The sequence below is a fragment of the Trichomonas vaginalis genome, chromosome V (assembly GCF_026262505.1).
Source record: "Trichomonas vaginalis G3 chromosome V, whole genome shotgun sequence".
In the NCBI taxonomy this organism is placed as follows: domain Eukaryota; phylum Parabasalia; order Trichomonadida; family Trichomonadidae; genus Trichomonas; species Trichomonas vaginalis.
Genome location: NC_067207.1, coordinates 25,464,954 through 25,486,734, shown reverse-complemented (window position 1 = coordinate 25,486,734; position 21,781 = coordinate 25,464,954). Strand labels below are relative to the sequence as shown.

General features: G+C 34.2%; 9 protein-coding genes and 1 pseudogene across 10 annotated transcripts, besides 1 other annotated feature; 4 read left to right on the top strand and 6 right to left on the bottom strand.

Annotated features, from left to right (window-relative positions):
• Positions 1–467: 467 nt before the first annotated feature.
• Positions 468–1,021, bottom strand: TVAGG3_0400990 (Chain N 40s Ribosomal Protein S13; the record flags this gene model as incomplete). The annotated part of the gene is made up of 1 exon (XM_001318559.2): positions 545–1,000. The coding sequence occupies one exon, from the start codon at positions 998–1,000 to the stop codon at positions 545–547; it is 456 nt and encodes a 151-aa protein (XP_001318594.1).
• An 88-nt stretch (positions 1,022–1,109) lies between these two features.
• TVAGG3_0400980 (uncharacterized protein) lies at positions 1,110–4,816 on the bottom strand (the record flags this gene model as incomplete). Its single annotated transcript, XM_001318560.1, has 1 exon — positions 1,508–4,801. The coding sequence occupies one exon, from the start codon at positions 4,799–4,801 to the stop codon at positions 1,508–1,510; it is 3,294 nt and encodes a 1,097-aa protein (XP_001318595.1).
• A 336-nt stretch (positions 4,817–5,152) lies between these two features.
• On the top strand, positions 5,153–5,656 carry TVAGG3_0400970 (Ran-binding protein 1-like protein; the record flags this gene model as incomplete). The annotated part of the gene is made up of 1 exon (XM_001318561.1): positions 5,195–5,614. The coding sequence occupies one exon, from the start codon at positions 5,195–5,197 to the stop codon at positions 5,612–5,614; it is 420 nt and encodes a 139-aa protein (XP_001318596.1).
• Positions 5,657–5,710: 54 nt separating this feature from the next.
• On the bottom strand, positions 5,711–6,238 carry TVAGG3_0400960 (uncharacterized protein; the record flags this gene model as incomplete). Its single annotated transcript, XM_001318562.1, has 1 exon — positions 5,711–6,238. The coding sequence occupies one exon, from the start codon at positions 6,236–6,238 to the stop codon at positions 5,711–5,713; it is 528 nt and encodes a 175-aa protein (XP_001318597.1).
• A 240-nt stretch (positions 6,239–6,478) lies between these two features.
• Positions 6,479–7,400: a mobile genetic element.
• A 503-nt stretch (positions 7,401–7,903) lies between these two features.
• On the top strand, positions 7,904–10,035 carry TVAGG3_0400940 (amelogenin-related protein family; the record flags this gene model as incomplete). The annotated part of the gene is made up of 1 exon (XM_001318563.1): positions 7,904–9,961. The coding sequence occupies one exon, from the start codon at positions 7,904–7,906 to the stop codon at positions 9,959–9,961; it is 2,058 nt and encodes a 685-aa protein (XP_001318598.1).
• A 1,397-nt stretch (positions 10,036–11,432) lies between these two features.
• TVAGG3_0400930 lies at positions 11,433–14,148 on the top strand (annotated as a pseudogene). The gene has a single exon. A coding segment is annotated over exon 1 (2,716 nt).
• Positions 14,149–14,554: 406 nt separating this feature from the next.
• Positions 14,555–15,667, bottom strand: TVAGG3_0400920 (protein farnesylation; the record flags this gene model as incomplete). The annotated part of the gene is made up of 1 exon (XM_001318565.1): positions 14,555–15,667. One exon carries the CDS (start codon positions 15,665–15,667, stop codon positions 14,555–14,557), a length of 1,113 nt encoding a protein of 370 aa, XP_001318600.1.
• Positions 15,668–16,401: 734 nt separating this feature from the next.
• On the top strand, positions 16,402–17,845 carry TVAGG3_0400910 (GTPase protein; the record flags this gene model as incomplete). Its single annotated transcript, XM_001318566.2, has 1 exon — positions 16,418–17,002. The coding sequence occupies one exon, from the start codon at positions 16,418–16,420 to the stop codon at positions 17,000–17,002; it is 585 nt and encodes a 194-aa protein (XP_001318601.1).
• A 147-nt stretch (positions 17,846–17,992) lies between these two features.
• On the bottom strand, positions 17,993–19,386 carry TVAGG3_0400900 (uncharacterized protein; the record flags this gene model as incomplete). The annotated part of the gene is made up of 1 exon (XM_001318568.1): positions 18,034–19,377. One exon carries the CDS (start codon positions 19,375–19,377, stop codon positions 18,034–18,036), a length of 1,344 nt encoding a protein of 447 aa, XP_001318603.1.
• A 570-nt stretch (positions 19,387–19,956) lies between these two features.
• TVAGG3_0400890 (ankyrin repeat and SOCS box-containing protein 4 family) lies at positions 19,957–21,618 on the bottom strand (the record flags this gene model as incomplete). The annotated part of the gene is made up of 1 exon (XM_001318569.1): positions 19,957–21,618. One exon carries the CDS (start codon positions 21,616–21,618, stop codon positions 19,957–19,959), a length of 1,662 nt encoding a protein of 553 aa, XP_001318604.1.
• Positions 21,619–21,781: the final 163 nt, after the last annotated feature.

Sequence of the window (21,781 nt, the reverse complement as noted above, 5' to 3'; positions counted from 1 at the left end):
AGAATTCCAATTGATTTACAGCAGACAAACGAAAAATTAGTTTAATTATATCAAATTTCTAAAAACTATATTTGTACTTACTAATGCATGTATTTTTGGTTTGTTATACTTTTATTCGCTTAGAAAGCGAAATATCTTTAAGAGGATGGATAAATTGATATCAAACACGTCTATTCAATGTATCCCAATATTGATACTATTAATATATAAAATATCTGAACATTAGATATCTATGTGAACTGCAAAAATCAGATATTTCCATATGTAACATGAAATATAAAACAAATAAGTATCAACAAAAAATCTAATGTCATCATATAATTAGGAAGTATACCTATATCAGGAAGTCACTCAATATTAACTTTAAAATAAAAGTAATATATATAAAACTTAGAAAATCAGATAATGCCAAAGAAAAACGCTAAATTCTTCAATGGCAAAATTCCAAAATTAGTAGAATGAATGATGTAATTTTGTAAATGTATTTGATTTTGAATTGAAGTAATAATCAAGTCATAATTTTTATCAATTTGAAATGTATTGTTTAGGCAACGAGAGCAGAAGCTGTCTGGGCGTTGTACTTCCAGTTTGGAGCAAGAACACGGCGTGTCTTGTAGTAGCGAGTAAGGCGGTGGATGCGAGACTCGATAAGAATAAGACGGTACTTGCCATCGACATCATGCTTAGCGTGCTCAAGGTGCTTGCGAACGTTTGTAGCCTTCTTGATGAGGTGGTAGAGTTCCTCTGGGAGAGCTGGTGCAAGACCATTAGCCTTAAGGATGCGGAGAACTTTAACGCCTGTGACAGCACGGACCATACCAACGCCGTTACGATCACGGAGGAGAGCGCCAATCTGGGATGGGCGAACACCCTTCTTAGCATAATCGCAGATCATTTGAACGCAGTTCTCGGCAGAAAGCTGAAGCCAGTGTGGGGCTGAACGGCGGTATGGGCATGTAGAAGAAGAAATACCTTTGCCTTGGGAATGAAGACGACCCATTGAAAGAAAGGTCGCTCCATGACGATCATTTTCCAATCAATTTCATTCTTGACCAAGACTTTTTTATTTTTTGGAAAATTGTCATAAATATAATCTTTATCATGTTGTAATTAAATTTCTCTGCTTCATCTTTGAAAATAAAAGGATATCTTTTTTTGATCCAAATTGATATTCAAAATCAGAAGACTTGATGCAAATGACATTAATGTATTGTTCCAAGACAAGCTAGTCCATAATGTAAATCATCAATATCTAAATAATAATTTAATAAAATAATTCAATTATTGCATTTAAGCTTCCATTTTAATATGAATAGCTATGATACCTGGATTATATATAATGTTTTTAAGTAATCTTCTTAATTATCATGTAAATTAACGCAATAAAAACAAAATTTTACATTGTAACAAAACAAGGAAGGAAAGAGCATATACAAGTGAGTATCAAACAAAACAGAAGTCTTGAATGATTTCTCAAACTTTGATAAAAAAAAATAATAATTAGGAATTATTCGTAAGGTTTGGCACCTGTGTACCATCTATCAGTAGCCCAGCTGTTAGCATTCTTCAATCTTGTTGGGAGGAAGCTAATAATCAGTCCGATCAGCATCACAGCGTAAGCAATGATCCAAGCGACCACAGCAGCAATCAATGTGTATGACGAAGCAGATGGATGCTTGAAATCGCCGAAAATTGTGGAAAATGACATGAAGAGTGTTCCAAGAGTGAAAATGATATCTGTCCACCTTTCGTAGTAATTCGACTTTGATGGGATGAGTATATAGATCACGAAAATTACCATAGTTGAAATCAAAGTGAAAATTGATTTCAATCCGAAGAAATCATCAATGGAAACTAACAATCTGTAGGTGAATTCGAGGATAATGAACCAACTGGAAGCGAAACTTCTTCCTTCTGAGAGATTTTTAGCAGGATTATAATGAGAATTAATTAAATCATTGTAATTCTTAAAATTATCCTTCAATCTCAAGTATCTTTCATTACTGTATGTTCCACATAATGAAAGTTTCTCAAAAATCTCATCAATGGAGTAATGCCAGATTGATTTCCAATAACTGTCTTTATTTGACAGCTCCAAGTTCTTGTGGGCATTGGAATGGATATTCTGGATCGTACTGATGAAGAACCAGTAGTAACAGAAGCAATTAAATAATAAAAATATAATTGCATAAGAAGGCATCAGTTTCCATGAGCAGTCAACACTTGGAAAGTCTTGGTAGTATCCATTGCTGCATTTCATGTTCCGAAACATGAATTCCATACTTGGAAATTGCATCAAAACGATAAAAGCCAGACAAATCTGTTCTTTTATGTTCGACAACTTACGAATTTCGGATGTATCCATCATAACAGTGATTTTTCTTGACAAAAGGAAAGTTATTAAGCTTATAGCCAAATCAAAGATGATCCACCATATATATTGGTATCTAAACTTAACTCCTTTGACAATGAAATCATAAGTGAACTCATTTATGACCAGAATCAGTAAAATTGCAAATGAAAACGTCAAATGCCAGCCTAAAGAGTTGAATTTCGTCAGTTTCACGTGTGCAATGTGCTTCTGCATGAACCACATCATGAAAAGTGGAATCAATCCGTACCAAAAGAATTCAATAAAATTATCAAGTGGAAAAACAAGTCTGATGCTCCTCAAAAACAAGAAAATCTGATTGATATACGTAAACAATGTGAATGTGATGCCTTGGATGTATTTCGGATATTTCGACCAATCCGTCGAAGAACTGAAGTATCTGATGAACTGTGCCTTCTCAAAGAACATAAGAATGTAGTCTAGAAGTGACGTGATCTTGGAAACTTCCAAAGTTTTGGCTGATTTGGAATGTCCAAAAATGTCGTCTTTAAAAGTGAATTGGTCGTTAAGTATTGTGAGGTATGAGTTCAATGGAGCCACTTCCATCGATTCTTTGGTGATTCTGTTCTTGATATCAGTCATATTATTCGGATTCATATCCAGTTTCTTCACAGCGTACATTTCTGGTGGAGATAGTGGATAAGGATTGTACGTGTTGTTTATTTTCTTGATTCCTCTGAAATCTTGGAAAAATTTTTGGAGATCTTTTGTAAAATTCGCTTCAATGACCAAGAATTTAAGAGACTTAAGGCGCTTCAGTTCATTTGTAATCGGATTTGCCTTGTCTTCAACTAATGAGTTATTTCCGAGGTCCAAATAGGTCAACCTATCAAGAACGGTACCGTTAAAGTCCACTTTTTGTATCTGGTTTCCGTTTAAGTCAAGATGTTCCAAGAAAGGACAAGAATCCGAAATCATCTTCAAATCACTATCTCCGAGTCCCAAATTAGCGAGATATAGCTTTCTGATGAATAGTAATTGTAAGTTAAAGTTAAATGGTGCGTATCTGTAGCCTTTAAATCTTTTTTCTTCCATTAACTCGAAACTTACATTATTCATTGTATATTCGGACCATGCCTGAGGATCTATCTCCATTCCGCATTTTTGTTCCAAGTATTTCTTGATTAATAAAAATCTTGGGTTACTTCCCTTGCAAACGATGAATTCGCATGACGGCTTCGGCGCTTTAGACTGGGAATATATTGTTGACTTGTTAAGAAACTCTTTTTCGCTAACAAATGTTCCTTCTTCAATTATTGAGTTAATTGCAGTGACTTTATTCTCTTTATTGGTGAATACTACAAATGATATCCTCGACAGCATCTCTTTGAATAAATTATCTTGCAAAAAATTATTATTTTCTAGATTTGACGAATCATAGCATTCGTATGGTTCTGGAGTTCTCACAGCAATTGGTTTTGTAATATTCTCGGTTGAATTTTGCTTTTTCGGACTTTTTGGTCTTTCTAGAATAAATTCAGTATTTTTAGGTGTTTCTGGAATTGTTTCAGCAATAAGATGCCTATGTAGATCATTCTGTTGACTAGAAACATCTGTATTTTGTGTGTTTTCTGTTTCATTTGTAATAATTGAAATTCTTGATAATTTACTAAGTAAAAAACTTTTGATTTTTAGAGCATTGGAGCAGTTTGTTAAGTCTAGGTATTTCAAACTGTTGTAATTTCGAGGTAAAATGATTTTTTCCAAATCTTCGTTGTCTCGAAGAATAAGACACTTCAAATTAGGGAAAAGTTTAAGATGAAAAACTAATATACCACATCCGCTTAGATCAAGAAAAGTTAACTTTGATAAAAAAAAATTTCCTTGAATTGTGTTATCTATGACATAGTAATCTTCTGGAATTGATCTAATGGCTGCTTTAACCTGTAATTTTGCTAAATTTTCATTTTTCTTTAATTGTTGAAAAATTCTGAAATGATTAGGTACAACTTGGATTTTATTGATTTGTATTAAGCCGCTCCGAGCTCTGAAGATTTCGTTAAAGCAATTGTCGGTGTTTTCTGATACAGGATTGTCTAATATGTTGAAATAGCGTAATTTTGGAGTGATTTTATCATCGAGTAAAGAAGAAAAGGCGTTAAAATCGAAAAATTTATTTGTGCGTAAATCAATTCCAAGAAGTTCTTTGAAAGGAAGGTTTGTCGAACTAATTGTTGGCCAAGCATCCAATTCGCAGTTATGAATTGATATCCACTTGATGTTCTCGATTGAATCTTTGCTGAGATTGTTGAAATAATTGAAAATATAATAAGGAGATTTATTCAAAATTACTAAAAATTCAACTGATCTAGGAAGAGATTCAACAGTGTCTGTTTTCTCATTAATCAGCCCTATCTTAGGGTCAATAGTGTCTGAATAGAGTTGAGGAGGATTATAATTTAAAATCATTTTTTTAGAAATTTGTTGGTGATAAAAAAAATCAATTGAAAAAAAAATAACGTGTTTAAAAATATTTACGTTTTCTTCATAAAAATTGAAAGGAATTATATTGTTTACACGGATGGAATTTTGGATCAAATCATTTTGACTAGAATATTTGGCTTGGAAATTGGTGGACGATTTCCTGGTATGATAGCAAATCTATATACTAAGATTTTTTGATTTACTTTTTGGGTATTTGTGATGGTAAACACGTTAATTCGGAATATGTCATTAAGCCATCTTATACTTCTCTTGCTGTTAGATTATCTTTGATTAGTCTTAATGTTGTTTTTTGCACATTTGAATCACATTTTTGACTGAAGATTCAAATTGATTTGGACACAAAAGTGACAAACAATTATGTCTGCTGCAGATAAAATTCAGCAAGCTATTGACGAATTTCTAAAAGCTGGATTTGATCAGGAAGAAGAAGATATGTTCACCGATGTTGCTGTTCTTAATTCTAATGATCCTGAACCTAAAAAAATTGCTGCAGGCAAAATCAGAATTTTAAAGAATAAGAAAACAGGAAGAACACGTCTTTTAATGCGTGATCATCCAGCACAACAAGTTCTCCTTAATCATTACATTATGCCAGGAATGGATATTGAAGATGACGCAGACTTCCTTCGCTGGTCAGCTACAGATTATGCTACAAATCCAAAGGGTGAGGATAAGCATATTGTTATCAGTTTCCCTCCAGTTCGTATGGATTCAGGTTCCAAATTTGTTCAGGAATTCAAAAAGGCCAAAGAGAGAAATGCATCTCTCCTTAAGTAATAGAGTCAATGTTAAACAAATATAATTATATCAAAAAGATTTTTTTAATATTACAAGACAAAAAAAAATAAAAATAGTAATGAATAGATAATTAACTTACAGAACTTGATCCGGTAAAGGTTTGTAGTTGTTCCTATGAACAGCTTGGTTTCCTACATTTTTATTATGTAATTTCTTTTTCTTCTTATGAGCCTTTTTCTTCTTGGGGAACATTATCGATTTGAGTGACATAAGTAGAATAACAACAACGAGTAAAACAATTAATAACATAATAAAGCCATCTTTGTTTGCTGGAAGAGGATCTATAACTAATATGTATGGAGCAGTCCATTTAAGACGATCTTCTGAAACAAAAAGTCTGACTTCTTTTTCTCTTAATTTTGGTGAATCGCATTGAATTAAATAATCTTCCAACTTTTTACCCCGAAAGTCTCTGTTGTTGAATCTGCAGAAAACGAGTGAAGAAATATTTTTATTAACTTGAATTTGAATCTGGTCACCGTTTCCATTTACTGGAGAAGGTTGGACACTTAGGATGCTAAATTTGGTAGTTCCTTCATTTCTTCTCATAAAAGAATCTGCTTCATTGTCCGCAGAAACTAAAAATGAGAAAAGAAGAAACATTGACAAATTTGTCACTTTCAGTTTCCAATTCACTATGATGCAATTTATCTGAAGAAGAATAAATTGATGATACTTTTATATAATTATTCATTCAACCTAGAATTTTGTCTAGAGTTTCAAAATATCTTGATTTTTTATGCAGAAAACATTACATAAATGCATGTGCAATAGAATCATATGGAGAATTTATAAATTTATGACTTTCAAACAGCAATGATATAAGAAATTTCAATTTCATTCAAAGGTGACCAAACTATTTTTTGAAAGTCCGCCATAACTTTAATGGTACTATTTCAGCGTGTACAATGAATACAAAAATTCTAAGAGTGCCACATAAAATAGTACTTTAGACTTGAGTTAATGCTACCAAGCAAATGTTAAAAAGATGACTTTAGTGGTTTGATAATCAAAGATTAAAATTATTATTGTCTAAATCAATAATCATAACGATAGAAGTTAATGTTTTTTCATAAGTGCTTTAAATCCACTTTTAAAAGTATACCTCAAAAATCAAAATATCAAAAAAAATTGGCCGATAGGTTTGGCTTTAATTTTTGTCTGCTTTTATGATTTGATATGGATGTTATAATTTTAAAAGTTGAGCCAAATTCACCAATAGATTTTTGAGATTTGCAAATACTCAATAATTTTCAGCGTGTTATCTTTTATTAAAAGAACTATTTGGTTTCAGTATCATATAAATTGATATTTACTTTCTATTTGAACCTTCATTTAGCTAATGATTTAATAATACAGATTTCATCTAGTCCTTATAAGAGAATTTTGAATTTGTTATAATAAAAAAACAAACAGATATAGCTTACACTTCTATAATAAAGATACCTTTTATAGAAATCAGTATAAAATGTGTTTTGGCTTATTGGAAGCATATCAGACATAATCGCCATAATCAAAAAATCTATATACCCAATAAGTAATAAATTTGTCGATATAGATTTTCCATAAAATTAGTTTTTAGTCTGATCTTAAAATAAATTTAATTTTTTATAAAAAAAATCACATTTAAAAGTATCTTTTTAGTAGCTCGAAATCCTGTTGGTGGATTTCGGGCGTACTTCAAAATTAGCTTTTCTTCTACATATGCAAGCTATATTTTAAATATGGGGCAAATCGGATCGGCGAAAGGAGTTTAGTTACCTTTATTTCATTCTTTGAAATTAATGTGAGATTGAAATTGATGCCTTGAATCATGTTAAAATATTAATATAACATATGAAAGAATGTTTGGAGAATTATATGCAAACTTATGAAAATAACGTTATTAAATGCAAAAATAAATATGGATTCCAAAATTTGTTTCATAACGAATGTGTTTTCCTAGGTGATGTAGGCTGTTATCCGAAGTTCAAATAATTTCAAATTTAGAATATTGAATTTCGAATCGGCAACAAACGGTAAATTAATTTTTTGTTTGTAGTTATGCAAGATGTATTCATTAAAACAGGTCTGCGACTTTTTATCGGAACGCTAAAAGTTCTGAAAATTTACACTTTTCCGACGTTTTGTCAGGGGCGCGAAGCGACCCAAAAATGTCTGAAAAGTGTAATTCTCAGATATATGATTATTTTTGCTTTTAATGCCGAACAGCATTTGAATCAAAAATAATCGTATGTCTGAGAATTTGAATTTGCAAAAAAAAATTTAATGCTAAGTCTTCTAATAGCCATAACCTATTATTATATTGCACAACAACTAGGCTTCCATTCAATGAGCTTATCAAGTTCAGGCTGTAGTCTAATATTAAACTTTAATAACGTAACAGATTATTACGTACGTTATATGGTATTCCTACGAGATCCATCAGAAATATTTATCGAGGGCAAAAGATTAACTAGTAAAGTCTACATGCTCCCATATCATTCTATAACATATAATATATCTAGTCCTTCATTAACTCAAGTTAAATTTGCCATTTGCCTTTTCCAAAAAACATGCGATTCTCTTGAATTCTGGATTTCACCAGCTTCAGAAACATATAGCATTACAAAAACTACTGGTTCTTCCAAACAAAATTATTGTTTACTTATTTTAGATTCTAATTACTTTTCGATAAAAATTAACAAGCATTCTGACCCTAATGATGTTTATTATTCAAATAATGGAGGCCCACCCGATGACTACCTTCATTACGCTAGAGACCCAATTAATAACTTGGAGATTTTTGGATTATTATATACACAACCTCGTTCCACAACAGCTAACACAGACTATCAGATAACAGCAGTTTCTGGTAACTCTGATTACAACTATAAATATTATGATAATAGCAAATCAAGGCTTATTTTTTCGAACGGAATTGACATTAGGCCACTTCCAGAACCAAGAGGAAGTTCTTCTTCTGGTTCATCATCTGGAGGATCTTCCTCTGGTTCATCATCTGGAAGTTCTTCCTCTGGTTCATCATCTGGAAGTTCTTCCTCTGGTCCTAATTCTAGAGGATCAATTACTGATTATTACGACACTCTTGTATATGGAATTAACTCACTATACATAGCAGGAACTAAAAATTTCTACCTCAAGAAGAATTCATTAATTGTTTTCACAAATTATGATTATCTTGAAGCCTCAGTAGTTATGGGATCAAATACTTTTTATTTGAATAGTTCTGATGCCAAAGCTGTTGTATTTTTAGAGGATGGCAGACTTTCCTTAAGAGTACTGGAAGATCGTACACTTACATGTAATTTAAATCTTTACGACTATTCAACTTTAAACGAATCATGCACTTATGTAACAATACTTTCTGGTAACGTGAAATACAAATTGGATCCAGATGAAGGTAATATATATTGTGTTGTATCTGCTTTGACAGTTGGACGTGTTGAAATAAAATCGAATGATCTTTATCATTATTCTTTAGATGCAGAAGGTTCAACATCTTACGAAACAACAACATCAAACATGCGAAAAAGTGAGCCTATTATGACATTAACAGCAAGCGATGGTTATTATGATGGCAAGATCGAATTCTCTTTAAGTGTAACTAAAAATGACGACAATTTTGTCATTGATGGATCCGATTCGAAATACAATTTTTATTCGATTTCCTCTTCTTCTTCTTATAAGATAAATACATATGAATCAGTTGGAAAAGCTAGTGGTATTGGTGGTGGTGGTCTTCCATCATGGGCAATTATTGTTATTATTGTCATTGTTATCATTATTGTTCTTTCTATCATTTGCACACTTTGCTGCATCTGTTGTTGTGGTGCAAAATGTTGTTGTTCATCATCATCATCAACATCAACATCATCATACAACAACAATAGCAATAGCAGCAATAACAACAACAACAGACGTCAAGTCGAAACAGTTGAAGAAGATAGATCAACAAGAGTTCAAGTTAACGCAGTACCAGCATCATACTATTCTCCTCCTCCACCAACTCAGCAACCTGCACCACAACCATCACCACAGCCAACACAACAACAACCACAGCAGCAACAAGCACAAATACCAAATTACACTCCACCTCCATCATACAATGCTCCACCACAACAGCCAAATCCATACAATGCACCATCGCCACAACAACCTATTTATGGTGCTCCACCACAACAATCTGTTTTTGGTGCACCTCCAGAACAGCAACCAATATATGGTGCACCACCACAACAAGCAGGCGCTTATATCCCTCCAGCACCTGCTCCATCATACGGTCTTCCAGAAGTCAAAGAAGACTATGACAACCCATACTACTAAATAAATCGATAAATCTATCAATCTATAAATAATAAAGAATACTTCATTATAATATTGTTTAATCTTTAATCAGTCGATAGCCTCCCTGTTAACGTTTAAAACAATGGCAGAGTGAGCTTTGATAGAAAAAATCTTCTTGATCGAACTTTTTTGAGACAAAAATGGTTTTAGAATCAGGACATGCTTACTAGGCTTTCGCAATAATCCATGAAATTGAATTTTTGAATTTCAATTTAGTGGATGTATATTATTTTCCTTCCATGAGCTAATACTTGGAAATAATTTACGATATTATTGGATTTATACCACATAATCGCCATCAAAATTGTCAAATTCTTTCATCATAATATCAAAAAACGCTAAGGCTATAAGTTTGACGCAAACCCTTCACAATATTGATAATGTAAGCCGAAATTTTTCAAATGATACCTATTGAATAAAAAGAAAATGTTACATTAATAAATATGCATTTCATTTCATTGTTGAGCAGATTTTTGTTTTGTAGGATATAGGAAAATTTGGATATATTATTTTGAAGTATTCCTTTGAATACAATATCTGAAAAAAAAAATTAAATATGCGTAAAGCATGTATTCTTAAGCTACTTACCAATTTCAGAATAGGTGCTGTACAGTTTGTGTATTAAAAGTATAAAATGTTTATGATATGTTCAACAAATAGAGAATTTACTAAATAAAACTGGAGAATTATAAGTCCTAATGTTTTCCACAAATATTCTTTTCTTAAATGCAAATTTTACCCTAAATTTAATAAGTGAATATAATAAATGGCCGTTGAGAATGCTAGTTTTGTAAATTGTAAGACCTAGATGTCGTCAAATAGATCGCTGTTCCAATAAGAATTAATTCTGCAATGACTATGGATTCCTTATTAAGATTTTTGACAATTGCCGTTTACTGAACCATAAAAATGAAAGTTCAAAAATTTGGAGAAATATAATTGAAAGACCTTCATTCCATGAATAAGATTTTTGGAGAAAAAATATTGTATGATTTCTCCGAAAAAGGAAAAAATTGAGAAGAAGAAATAAGGTATTCAAAATTATTCAAGTAATTAGATTGTGTTTAAAAATAGTTAACATGCATTTTTATCTTCGAACAAAATTAAATTGAGAACTGTCTCAAATCGAAATCTCAAATTGAGAATTGTAGAGGGTTCAAATATTTATCGATCAACATTTATTTTGGAAATAATATGTTAGATTAAAACCGTGTATGTGCAATTATTCATTATCTAGTCTTTTATTAATATCGGTTGGTTCAAAATTTGAGAGAGAACAATCTAATCGGAAAACTTTTTTGAATCTTGATGGATACAAGTTTATCAATATATTTTTATCTTATTAACAATAATTCAAATAAAACGATGAAACGCTAGTCTTCACAAAAATTGAATTGGCTCCATATTTGAAAGCGATGCCGATATTTCTCACTTCATTTTTATATTAGTTATGGATATAGAGGATAGCAAAGTTACTATTCGTTCCACCTGCGACGCCCGCTGCGCTCGCAAAGGCCTTGTCCACTCAAAGTTTGGAAAGATTCTTGGTTTTGAACCAAAGCCATCACCAACAGAAGATGATATTGTCAAAGAGGCATCACGCTGCATCTTCTGCTACAACCCACCATGCAATACCTGCTGCCCAGCTAACGTTGACGTTAGAGAATACGTTCATGCTGCTGCTGTCAAGAACTGGTACTACGCTGGCAAGGTTGTTCTTAACCAAAACCCAATGCCACTCTCAACAGGTGCTCTTTGCGCTGTTGAAGAAACATGCGCTGGTGGCTGCAACTTAAATGGCTCACTCGAAGGACCAATCAAAACATCTACAATTCAACGTTTCGCACTCCGAAAGTTCCGTGATCTCAAGATTAAGCCAATCTGCCCACCATCCAACGGTAAGAAGGTCGCCATCGTCGGTGCTGGCCCAGCTGGTATCTCATGCGGTGTCTTCCTCCGCCGTCTCGGCTTTGATGTTACAATCTTCGAAGCTGACAACTTCGCTGGTGGTCTTCTTATGTCAGAACTCATCCCAACACGTCTTCCAACAGAAGATGTCGAGTGGGAAGTCCAAATGGCCAAGGATACAGGCGTCGAGTTCCAGCTCGGCAAGCGCTTAGGCAAGGACTTCACAGTTGAAGACCTCAAGAAGCAAGGTTACCAGGCAGTTTTCCTCGCTTTCGGCCGTCCAGAAGAAATCGTTCCAGACTTCCCATGCGAAGGCGCTATTACATCCAAGGACTTCCTCCGCCAAATCTGCGGCGTCCTCAAGCTCAAGAACGGTGAGAAGCTCCCAGACTTCACAGGCAAGAAGGTCTGCGTCCTCGGTGCTGGTGATACAGCTATGGACTGCGCTTCCGCTGCCTCCCGCCTCGGTGGTAACGTCACAGTTGCCTTCCGTAAAGACTTCAAGGGCATGCGCGCTCACCCAGCCGAATTACACGAGCTTCTTGAACAAGGCGTCGAATTCCTTTCCCTTGTTCAGCCAACAGCCATCGATAACGGCACAGTTACATTCCGTCTTCAGGAGAACAACAACGGCCAGTACCGCGGCTTAGACGAATTCATCACACGCAAGTTCGATACAGTTATCCTTGCTTTCGGTGCAAGAATTGGCAAGCACGCCAACCTCATCCCAGGCAAGATCAACGTCCAGAAGGTCGATGGCCAAGACATGCTCTTCGTCGGTGGTGACCTCGCTCAGTCACTCACAGTTGTCGAAGCTGTCAACGATGCCAGAACAGCTGCCCGCATGATCGCTGACTACCTCGGCGAGAAGCGCGAGATCCCATGCTTCGAGACAGAAGTCGACCATGTTTCTCTCGAAACAGAGTTCTGCGGCATGAAGTTCAAGAACCCATCTGGTATCTCATCCGCTCCAGTCTCTGGCACATACGAGTGCATCCGCAACTGCTTCAAGGCTGGTATGGGTTGGGCTGTCACAAAGACAATCCTTCCAACAAAGGATGTCATCCGTGAGAACGACTTCAGAATTGTCAAGGCTGATGAGAACCCAGGCCCATCTGGCTCATTCTGCAACATCTGCATGATGACAGAGCACACAGAGGAGTACTGGCTCGACACAATCAAGAAGCTCAAGGCTGAGTTCCCAGACCGCGTTCTCGTCGCTTCCATCGCTACATCAGATTCCAAGGAAAGATGGCAGAACCTTGTCAAGAATGTCATCGCTGCTGGTGCTGATGCCCTCGAACTCAACCTTTCCTGCCCTAACGAAGTTCACGGAGAAGGTGGCTGCAAGGGTGGCTTCGACACAGAGAACAAGATCGGTATGGCTCTCGGCACACACCCAATCTCTGTCAAGCGTATTTCCCAGTACGTCAAGGAGGCAACAACAGTTCCGTTCTTCGTCAAGCTCACACCAAACATCACAGACCCAATCGACATTGCTCAGGCAGCTCTCGAAGGTGGCGCTGATGGTGTTGCTATGATCAACACAGTCTCCGGCATTGCCAAGTTCTGGCCAGATGGCACACCACTCCCACAGGTTGGCAAGGAGAAATACGTCCTTTCTGGTGGTCTTTCCGGTGACCAGGTTCGCCCAATCGCCCTCCGCCAGATCTCTCGTGTCCACAACAAGTTCCCAGAGATGCCAATCCTCGGTATCGGTGGTATTGGCTCTGGCTACACAGCTCTCCAGCACCTCTACGCCGGTTCATCTGTCTTCCAGATGTGCTCTGCCATCCAGAGATACTCATACGATATGTCCGCGAAGTCAACGCCGGCCTCCAGTTCTATCTTTACTCATGGAGCCGCCCAGATCTCCGCGCCAACTTTCACACTACACAGAGATGAAGACACTCCCAATCCAGGTTCCAATCCCAGAGGATACAAAGCAGGACCGCAAGATCCCAACACTTGCCGAACTCCGCGGCTTAGGTGCCAAGCGTGTTGTCCAACGTGAGTCCTTCGATATCAACTGGACACTTCACGCTGAAATTGATGATGCAACATGCTTACAATGCGGTAAGTGCGCTCTCTCCTGCCGCGATAACTCTGTCGAGGCTATCCACCTTGTTGACGGCAAGTGGAAGGTCAACCACGATGAGTGCATTGGCTGCGCACTTTGCCACTCTGTCTGCCCAGTCCAGGCTATGCATATGGTAGAGTCTGAAAAGAGAAAGAACTGGCACCACCGTTCCGATTAAGTTAATATTCTCACTGAGGAATAAAAATTAGATAAATAGTATCCTTAATTAAATTGAGATGCTACTATTGATATACTTTAAAATAATTCTGATAATGAATTTGAAATAATATCTTATTTGTTGCAATATATCAATCTTCCTGTTTCAATTATCATTCTTGTTGATTAAAATGAGAATGTGAGTTATTTGGGAGATGATTCTAAGAAAAAATTTTGAAAATGAAAAAATCGAAAAGGATTGACATTTTGTATACAATATAATTGATATTGACGTTGAGGAAAAGAATATATCAGTTCATTCGCTCTGAAATTGAGTTTCAATTTGGAAAATATATTCTGAATTAGCTAATTGAAGGAAATAAGTGATTGAAATTAATAGATAGCATACAAACAACCTTTATTATGAATCAGTTTTGTAGATTCAAGAAGTAATTTAGGAATTTTTGAGATAATTCTTGAGGAACTCCAGAAAACGGATCAACAGCTGGTATTTCATATTTTTCACGGTCTCCTGCAACACCAATTCCAGCCAAAGTGTAGATAGTATGGAAAGGATCAGCTTGTGAAGGTGGATGATCGCAAAAACCTCCGAAAAGGAACTGGCATGCGCATAAACAGTATTGTGTCAAGGAGTTCTTATCCCAGAACTCAGGGATTTTGAAATGATCGCAAATAATTCTCATTGTTGCTCCAATCCAAAATGTGTAGCATGTATCAACGAGTTTGTTTGTCCTTCCGTTGAATCCACCTGCAAATTCGCTTTGTCTTGAAGATAAGTAGCGTATACAAGAACTTAAGTTGATATCTTCTAATCTGTTTAGTATTGCAAGGCATGCAATGCCACAGTAAATGTATCCTCCATGAGACTCGCAATGTGGTACTGGAGAGAACCCTCCATCGTAGTTTTGGCATGAAAGAACGTAATCTGCTGTTTTTTCGGATATTTTGTCATCAAGAATGTTTAAATACTTCGAAATTATAATTGCAACTTCCGTAGATCGGATATCGCTTTCTCCATCTATTGAAACGAGAAAAGAGCCATCTGGCTGCTTAAGAGAAATCAATAAATCGTAAATTTTCTTTCTATCGATAAGTTTATATGCTTCTTCAGTTCTAATTGCCATAATTCCTATTATTACTCCGTATAATGAAATCGTATTTGTAAAATCTTGTTTATATCCTGAGAATCCTCCATCTTCAAGGATTCTGTCTTTGAGGAAGTTAGTACATTTGGCTTTAAATTCATCGAATTTTTCACCTTGCGGATATTCTAAAATTTGTAAGGCTGAAATAGTATAAAAAGGGAACCAAATGCTTTGTTGTTCTTTCTTTGTTCCGCCTGGAATTATGCCCTCGATCATACGAGTGATTAATGTATAATGTCTTTTTTTCAAAAGTAATTCCTTTCCAATTAGAACCTTTTTGATCTCGTCTTCTTGACCTAATTCAGCTTTTGATGTCGGTGTCTCAATACCCTCATCATCAAATCTGACTTCAAAAAGTTTGAAATCCTCAGACATTTTGCAAGAATAAAAATGAAGAATCATGCTTCAAGAATAAGGAATAATAGTCTCAAACAAAGCTATTTTTATATATGTGAATCACTGAAATTGATTTTTTCATAGATAAATTAGTCCAGAAAATTAATTTCAATATAAATGGACTAAATATAATTTCCATTGATATGTTAAACGAATTAACCCATTTTTCTGGTCAAAAAATGAACTTAAATTTTCCAAAAAAATTTCAAAAATCAAAATTTAAAATGAAATTTGTAGAATTTTTCATTAAAATTATAAAAATACGAAAATTTTGGAATTTTGAAGTTGTCTTAAATTACACAAAAATCATATTTTCAACTTAATTTTCTTCATTTGATGCTTAATTTCATATTTTCAAATTTATTTAAATCCAAAAACTTAAAATCTGTGAATTTCCTTCCATGATTCACACTTTTCTACGTAATTCCATGTAATGAATAGTTAATCACTACTTTTTGAAAAAAAATGTTGGATCTTACTCACTACTGAACCCCTTGACTACGGAAAGTAAGGATTTTATGACATATACCCAATCACTCGAACTCTACCAAATGCCATTCGTGGCTATCACTTTTGAATGGACTGAAGATAAAACGCATGTTTTTGACAGGCTTAAATATTTTTAATAATTATGATATTTTCAAGAACCTTGATGTTTATTAACCGATGATCGCTCTCAAAATCTTCTGAACCTGGATAAAATTGAACGATAGAAAATTTTAGAGAAAAATGGATTCCGACATACCAGAATTTAAAGTAGTAACAGTTGGCGATTCTGGTGTCGGCAAGACCTCTCTTGTTAAAAGATTCTCAGACGGTGTCTTTACTGAAGGCGCCGCCACTACAATTGGAGCAGCCTATGTAAAAGTGGATGTTGTGATTGCCAACTCGCCTATCTGCCTCAATATATGGGATACAGCTGGGCAAGAAAGATTTCAATCACTCATTCCACTTTATCTTCGAAGTGCACAGGCTTGCATCATCGTTGTAGACATTTCTCAAAAAGACGCAGTATCAAATCTTAATGTTTTGTTTGAAAACTTTAAAGATATTTTGCCACAAGACATCTGCTTAGTTTTAGCAGGCAATAAAAAAGATCTCGTTCCAGATTACGATCCTACACCATTACTTGGATGGGCTGATAAAAATAAGATGTCATGTATATTCACTTCCGCGAAATCAGGAGAAAATGTTGATTTATTATTCCAAGAAGTTGGAAGTCTTGTTAAAAATAGCCATGCAGGCCTTAGGGAAGATTCAAATTACTACTCTCTTGCTAGTTCTGAGCATTCGAATTCAAGTTCCTGCTGTTAATTTAATTTGCAGTTTAAATATAGAAAATATTTGTTTGTTATGGATTAAAATGTCAACTTCATACACCTACATTACAGATTATATAGTAAAATCTGATCATTTTTATGCCTTGAGAAAATTTTGATAAAATTCCCTTTTTTGTATTCAAAACCATCACCTCATAGTGGAAGATGGATGTGATGAACCTTACCGAATAAAATATATCTGAGAACAGTGTCTTCCTTCATTTTTGGAAAGCGAAGTGAGTAGTTGTCACTTTTTAGTATTATATGTCTAAAAAAGTAAGTTATAAAGAACCAGTTCCATTCAGAATTGACCAAAGCGAAGATACATACATGCGTGTAAAGTATTTGCATATTCCTCAGTCAATGCAAGGCGAAGGAACTGTTTCTCGAAAATTTGTAAGAGATTCTGAGAAACCTGATGTTGGATATATTTATCATACACTTAAGAATGGCGAAGAGGCTACATTTCAAGGCAATTTAACTGATTATAAGAATGATTCAGCGTCAAAAAATCAAGAATGTGTCCTTTTATTTAGAGATGACGAAGTAATTTGCGTTCCTGTTACGTCTACACTATTAAATCTCAGAAAAACGAATGATTAATCGAAAATTTTCAATTGTTTTATTATTACAATAATTATTTAAACTTTTAAATATGAAATTGCATGAAGCATCAGAAAGATGATAATTTTGATCGTTTGTTATTCTTTAAAAGAAATTTACAAAATATCTTTATAAATTAAAGGATTCAAACCTTCTCAGATCAATCATGCGTAAACACTCCGATGTTTAATGTAAATACTTACGTTACCTTACTTTCTTTCAGTTAAATAAAAATTGATTTTGTTTTTTTTTTCATTGAAAATCATACTATAACCAATGATTTTAAATGCGATCATAAGTCATATGGAAGGTTTTAATAAATTCGATTATGAAAAAAATACCAAATTTATTCTTAGGTTTAGAGAAAAATTTCTTTCATATATCAAAATTTTAAATAATAAACAAACAAAATAATAAAACAATTCAGTTAAAAACTGCAGCGCATTGAGAAGATGATCTTCCCTGCTTGTATTGAGGGGGAACTTCAAGCACCAATTTCCTCTTACCCATGAGGTCGAAACGAACAGCCTGTCCTCTGTTCCAGTTTGTCTCCACATAAGTGTATCCTCCTCCACATGTTTTTGGCATGTAAGCGTAAGCTTCTTTTCTATCGTGCATCTGATCGAATGATGGGGCATTTCCTGATGACGGTATAGTTTTAAGCCATGCGTCGTTTGTATTTGGATAAATTACGTCAGGAGCTTCAGATTTTTGGTAAATTGCACGATCGCTGTCATCCAATCTTCTTCCGAAGTTCTCACGAGGAGGAATTTTCTTGTTAAGGCTTCTCAAATTGCCTTCAACGTCGTATTCGACATCTGGTGCTTCAGTTCTCATGAATTGAGCGAAAGGACTGACATCAGGCTTAGGTACGTAGCGTGGCTTAACTGGTTTCGGTGCGGAATTCTTTGTATCTTTCGGTTTTTGGAGTTGATTCATCAAAATTTTTTGCTCATTTTCGATTTCTTCCCAAATATTCGTTTTGATGTCTTTAGATTTATCACGAGAGATGTTTGGAGGAAGTAAATGTGAAACAGATCTCGGTTTTGTTGCATCAATTGAAGCAGCAAGGCCAAAATGAGTTCTATCAGGTCCTGAATCATTATCAGGACGAGGTGCTTGAGCATGAAATGGAAGAATCGAAGATTTCGAGACATCTCGAGAAATATTGTAATGATTAGGGGCAGGAGTATCTGTTTCGAATCTATTCTTGACGTATGTCGGTTGAGTTCTTGAAATAATTCCAGGAACTTTATCTTCTTTCTTGAATTCGTTGTATGTTGGTTCTTGTATTTCTTTTCTTGAATTTAAGTAGTTAGCAATACGTATATTTGACCAGCTATCAACCATTTGACGCATTGTCATGGTATCTGGGTCGTAATTTACTGTTTTTGGCAGATTAGAAATACTAAGCGAAGGAGCTCGCTTTAATAGCACTTCATAATCAGGATTGTACTGGTCAGCGCCAGGGACATCAGTAGATGAATCGTTTTTAAAAGTGGCTTGAGGAATTGTCGGAGGCTGCTTTGTGTGTTTTGGAACCGTTTTAGTGATTTTTCGAGGCCTCCTCTGAGCCTTTTCTCCTGCTAAAAGACGCTCGCTAATTCCTGCTTTTAAACTTTTTCTTTTTACTCTTGATTTGCGATCGAATGATTTTAGCTCGGAAAGAATCTCATCTATATCGCCTATATCAGGTGTATCTGCGTCATCGAAGTGAAGGCGGCCAAATTTACTGAGTGTCTGAAAGCTGCCTTTCCGAGATTTCATTGAAATTCAAACCGCTAACGTGTAAACAAAAATTTTGGCAATAATTTGATACTTCATATTAAAATTTTATAAAAATAGACATATGCTATCATCAACTAAAATATCTTACCATAAGATAAGCTTTAAAACATATTTTTTTTGAATAAATCTGATATCTTTTCGGCGTTATTTCCAATACAAACAGTTTCTTTACACAGATTCATGACTGGTATTCGTTAATGAATTAGATGTTATGCTGTAATATGCTAAAAATGAATTTTAGGAAAAATACAGGATACCAATCAAAAACCAAAATATCATAAATGATTATTTGTTTTTATTGTTATTATAAAAAGTTTACTCTAGAATAATTGTCTTTGCACCGTGTGAAATAAGAAGTTCTGCAATTTCTTTACATTTTTTTCTACTGCCTTTTGAAGAGCTGTTATTCCAAATTCATTTATTTCATTGATATTTGCACCATGTGAAATAAGAAGTTCTGCAATTTCTTTACATTTTTTTCTACTGCCTTTTGAAGAGCTGTTATTCCAAATTCATTTATTTCATTGATATTTGCACCATGTGAAATAAGAAGTTCTGCTATTTCTTTACAATTTTTTCTACTGCCTTATGAAGAGCTGTTTCTCCATATTCATCTTTTTCATTGATATTTACACCATGTGAAATAAACAGTTCTGTTATTTCTTTACAATTATTTTCTACTGCCTTATGAAGAGCTGTTTCTCCATGATTATCTTTTTCATTGATATATGCACCATGTGAAATAAGAATTTCAGCTGTTTCTTTACTATTATATTCTGCTGCATTATGAAGGGCGGTTTCTCCATGATCATTTTTTTCATTGATATCTGCACCATGTGAAATAAGAAGTTCGGCTGTTTCTATACAATTATTACATGCTGCCATATGAAGAGCTGTATCTCCATGAGCATCTTTTTCATTGATATATGCACCAAGTGAAATAAGAAGTTCGGCTGTTTCTATACAATTATTCAATGCTGCAATTTCAAGTAAGGTATCTTCAAGAAAATCTTTTCTATTGATATTTGCACCATGTGAAATAAGAAGTTCAGCTGTTTCTTTACAATTATTTTCTGCTGCCTTATGAAGAGCCGTTTCTCTACTATCATTTTTTTCATTGATATTTGCACCAAGTGAAATAAGAAACTCGGCTGTTTCTTTACAATTATTTTCTGCTGCCTTATGAAGAGCTGTTTCCCCATGATTATCTTTTTCATTGATGCTTATGCCATGAGAAATTAGAATTTCGGCTGTTACTCTATTATTAAGAAATGCTGCATGATGAAGAAGAAAATCTCTTTCATTGATATTTGCACCGAGTGAAAGGAAATATTTGCATAGGAATGATACATTATATATAATAGAATTAACAAAACAGTTGTTAATATCATTAATTTGATCGAAATAAACTAAAAATGATTCAAGATTATTATGCCATCCGCAAAATGATAAATCGATTTCTATATTGTATTCATTCATCAAGAATGTAACAAAATCAATATTATGTGAAATAATTGCATATCCCATGCAAATTCTATCTGGTTTCTGATATTTCAAGCATTCACTCATGATCTCTGGATTTCCTCCTAAAAATGAAAATTTTAGAGATGTTTGAGTTATTTCTGAGTTAAATTTAGTTCTTAATAATTTGAAACAATCAACTGCTCCGTGGTAACAACATAGTTCAAGGAATGATAGACCGAAGTAAGTTTTTGGATATAATTCACTTTTAAGTGTTTGATTTTTATCAAATCCTTCTGTTTCAATGAATGAAATGAATCTTTCTTTGTCATTATACATTATTGCTCTATAAATAGTATCTTCTGTATGAATATTGAGATTTTGTGACTTAAGATTTCTGAAATCATCAAACGTGTTTAATCGAATTCCATATTCTTTATAAAACAAGAAGTTTGAAATAAGTTTAACATTTTTGGCCGTTCTCACATGATAATCATCAGATATGAGTTTGGCAAGAAATAAATATGACTTTGTATAGCGATTATTATTCGGAATGATATTTAAAATATCTTTTATTATAATTTGGGGTGGATATTTCCTTGACTCAATCAACTCTGTTTTAATATTTTTGTAAATCGACTTTAATTTTTCTTCATTTTCCGTTTTTAGCTGATACAACGCATTGTATGAGTCGATGTAGTATTTACAGATACTTCGTAACTCACTGTATTTATTTGGATAATTGTCTTGACCGGACATTGAAAAAATTTTAAAGCAATATAAACACTTTTTACCAAATACAATATCTTTGAAAATTATAAGCAGGAAAAATATCATGTTATACATGCGAATTGCACTTATCATAAAGGTTTTGGATATCATTTATGAATTTTGATTATGTTTATAGTAAGTGTATCGCTAT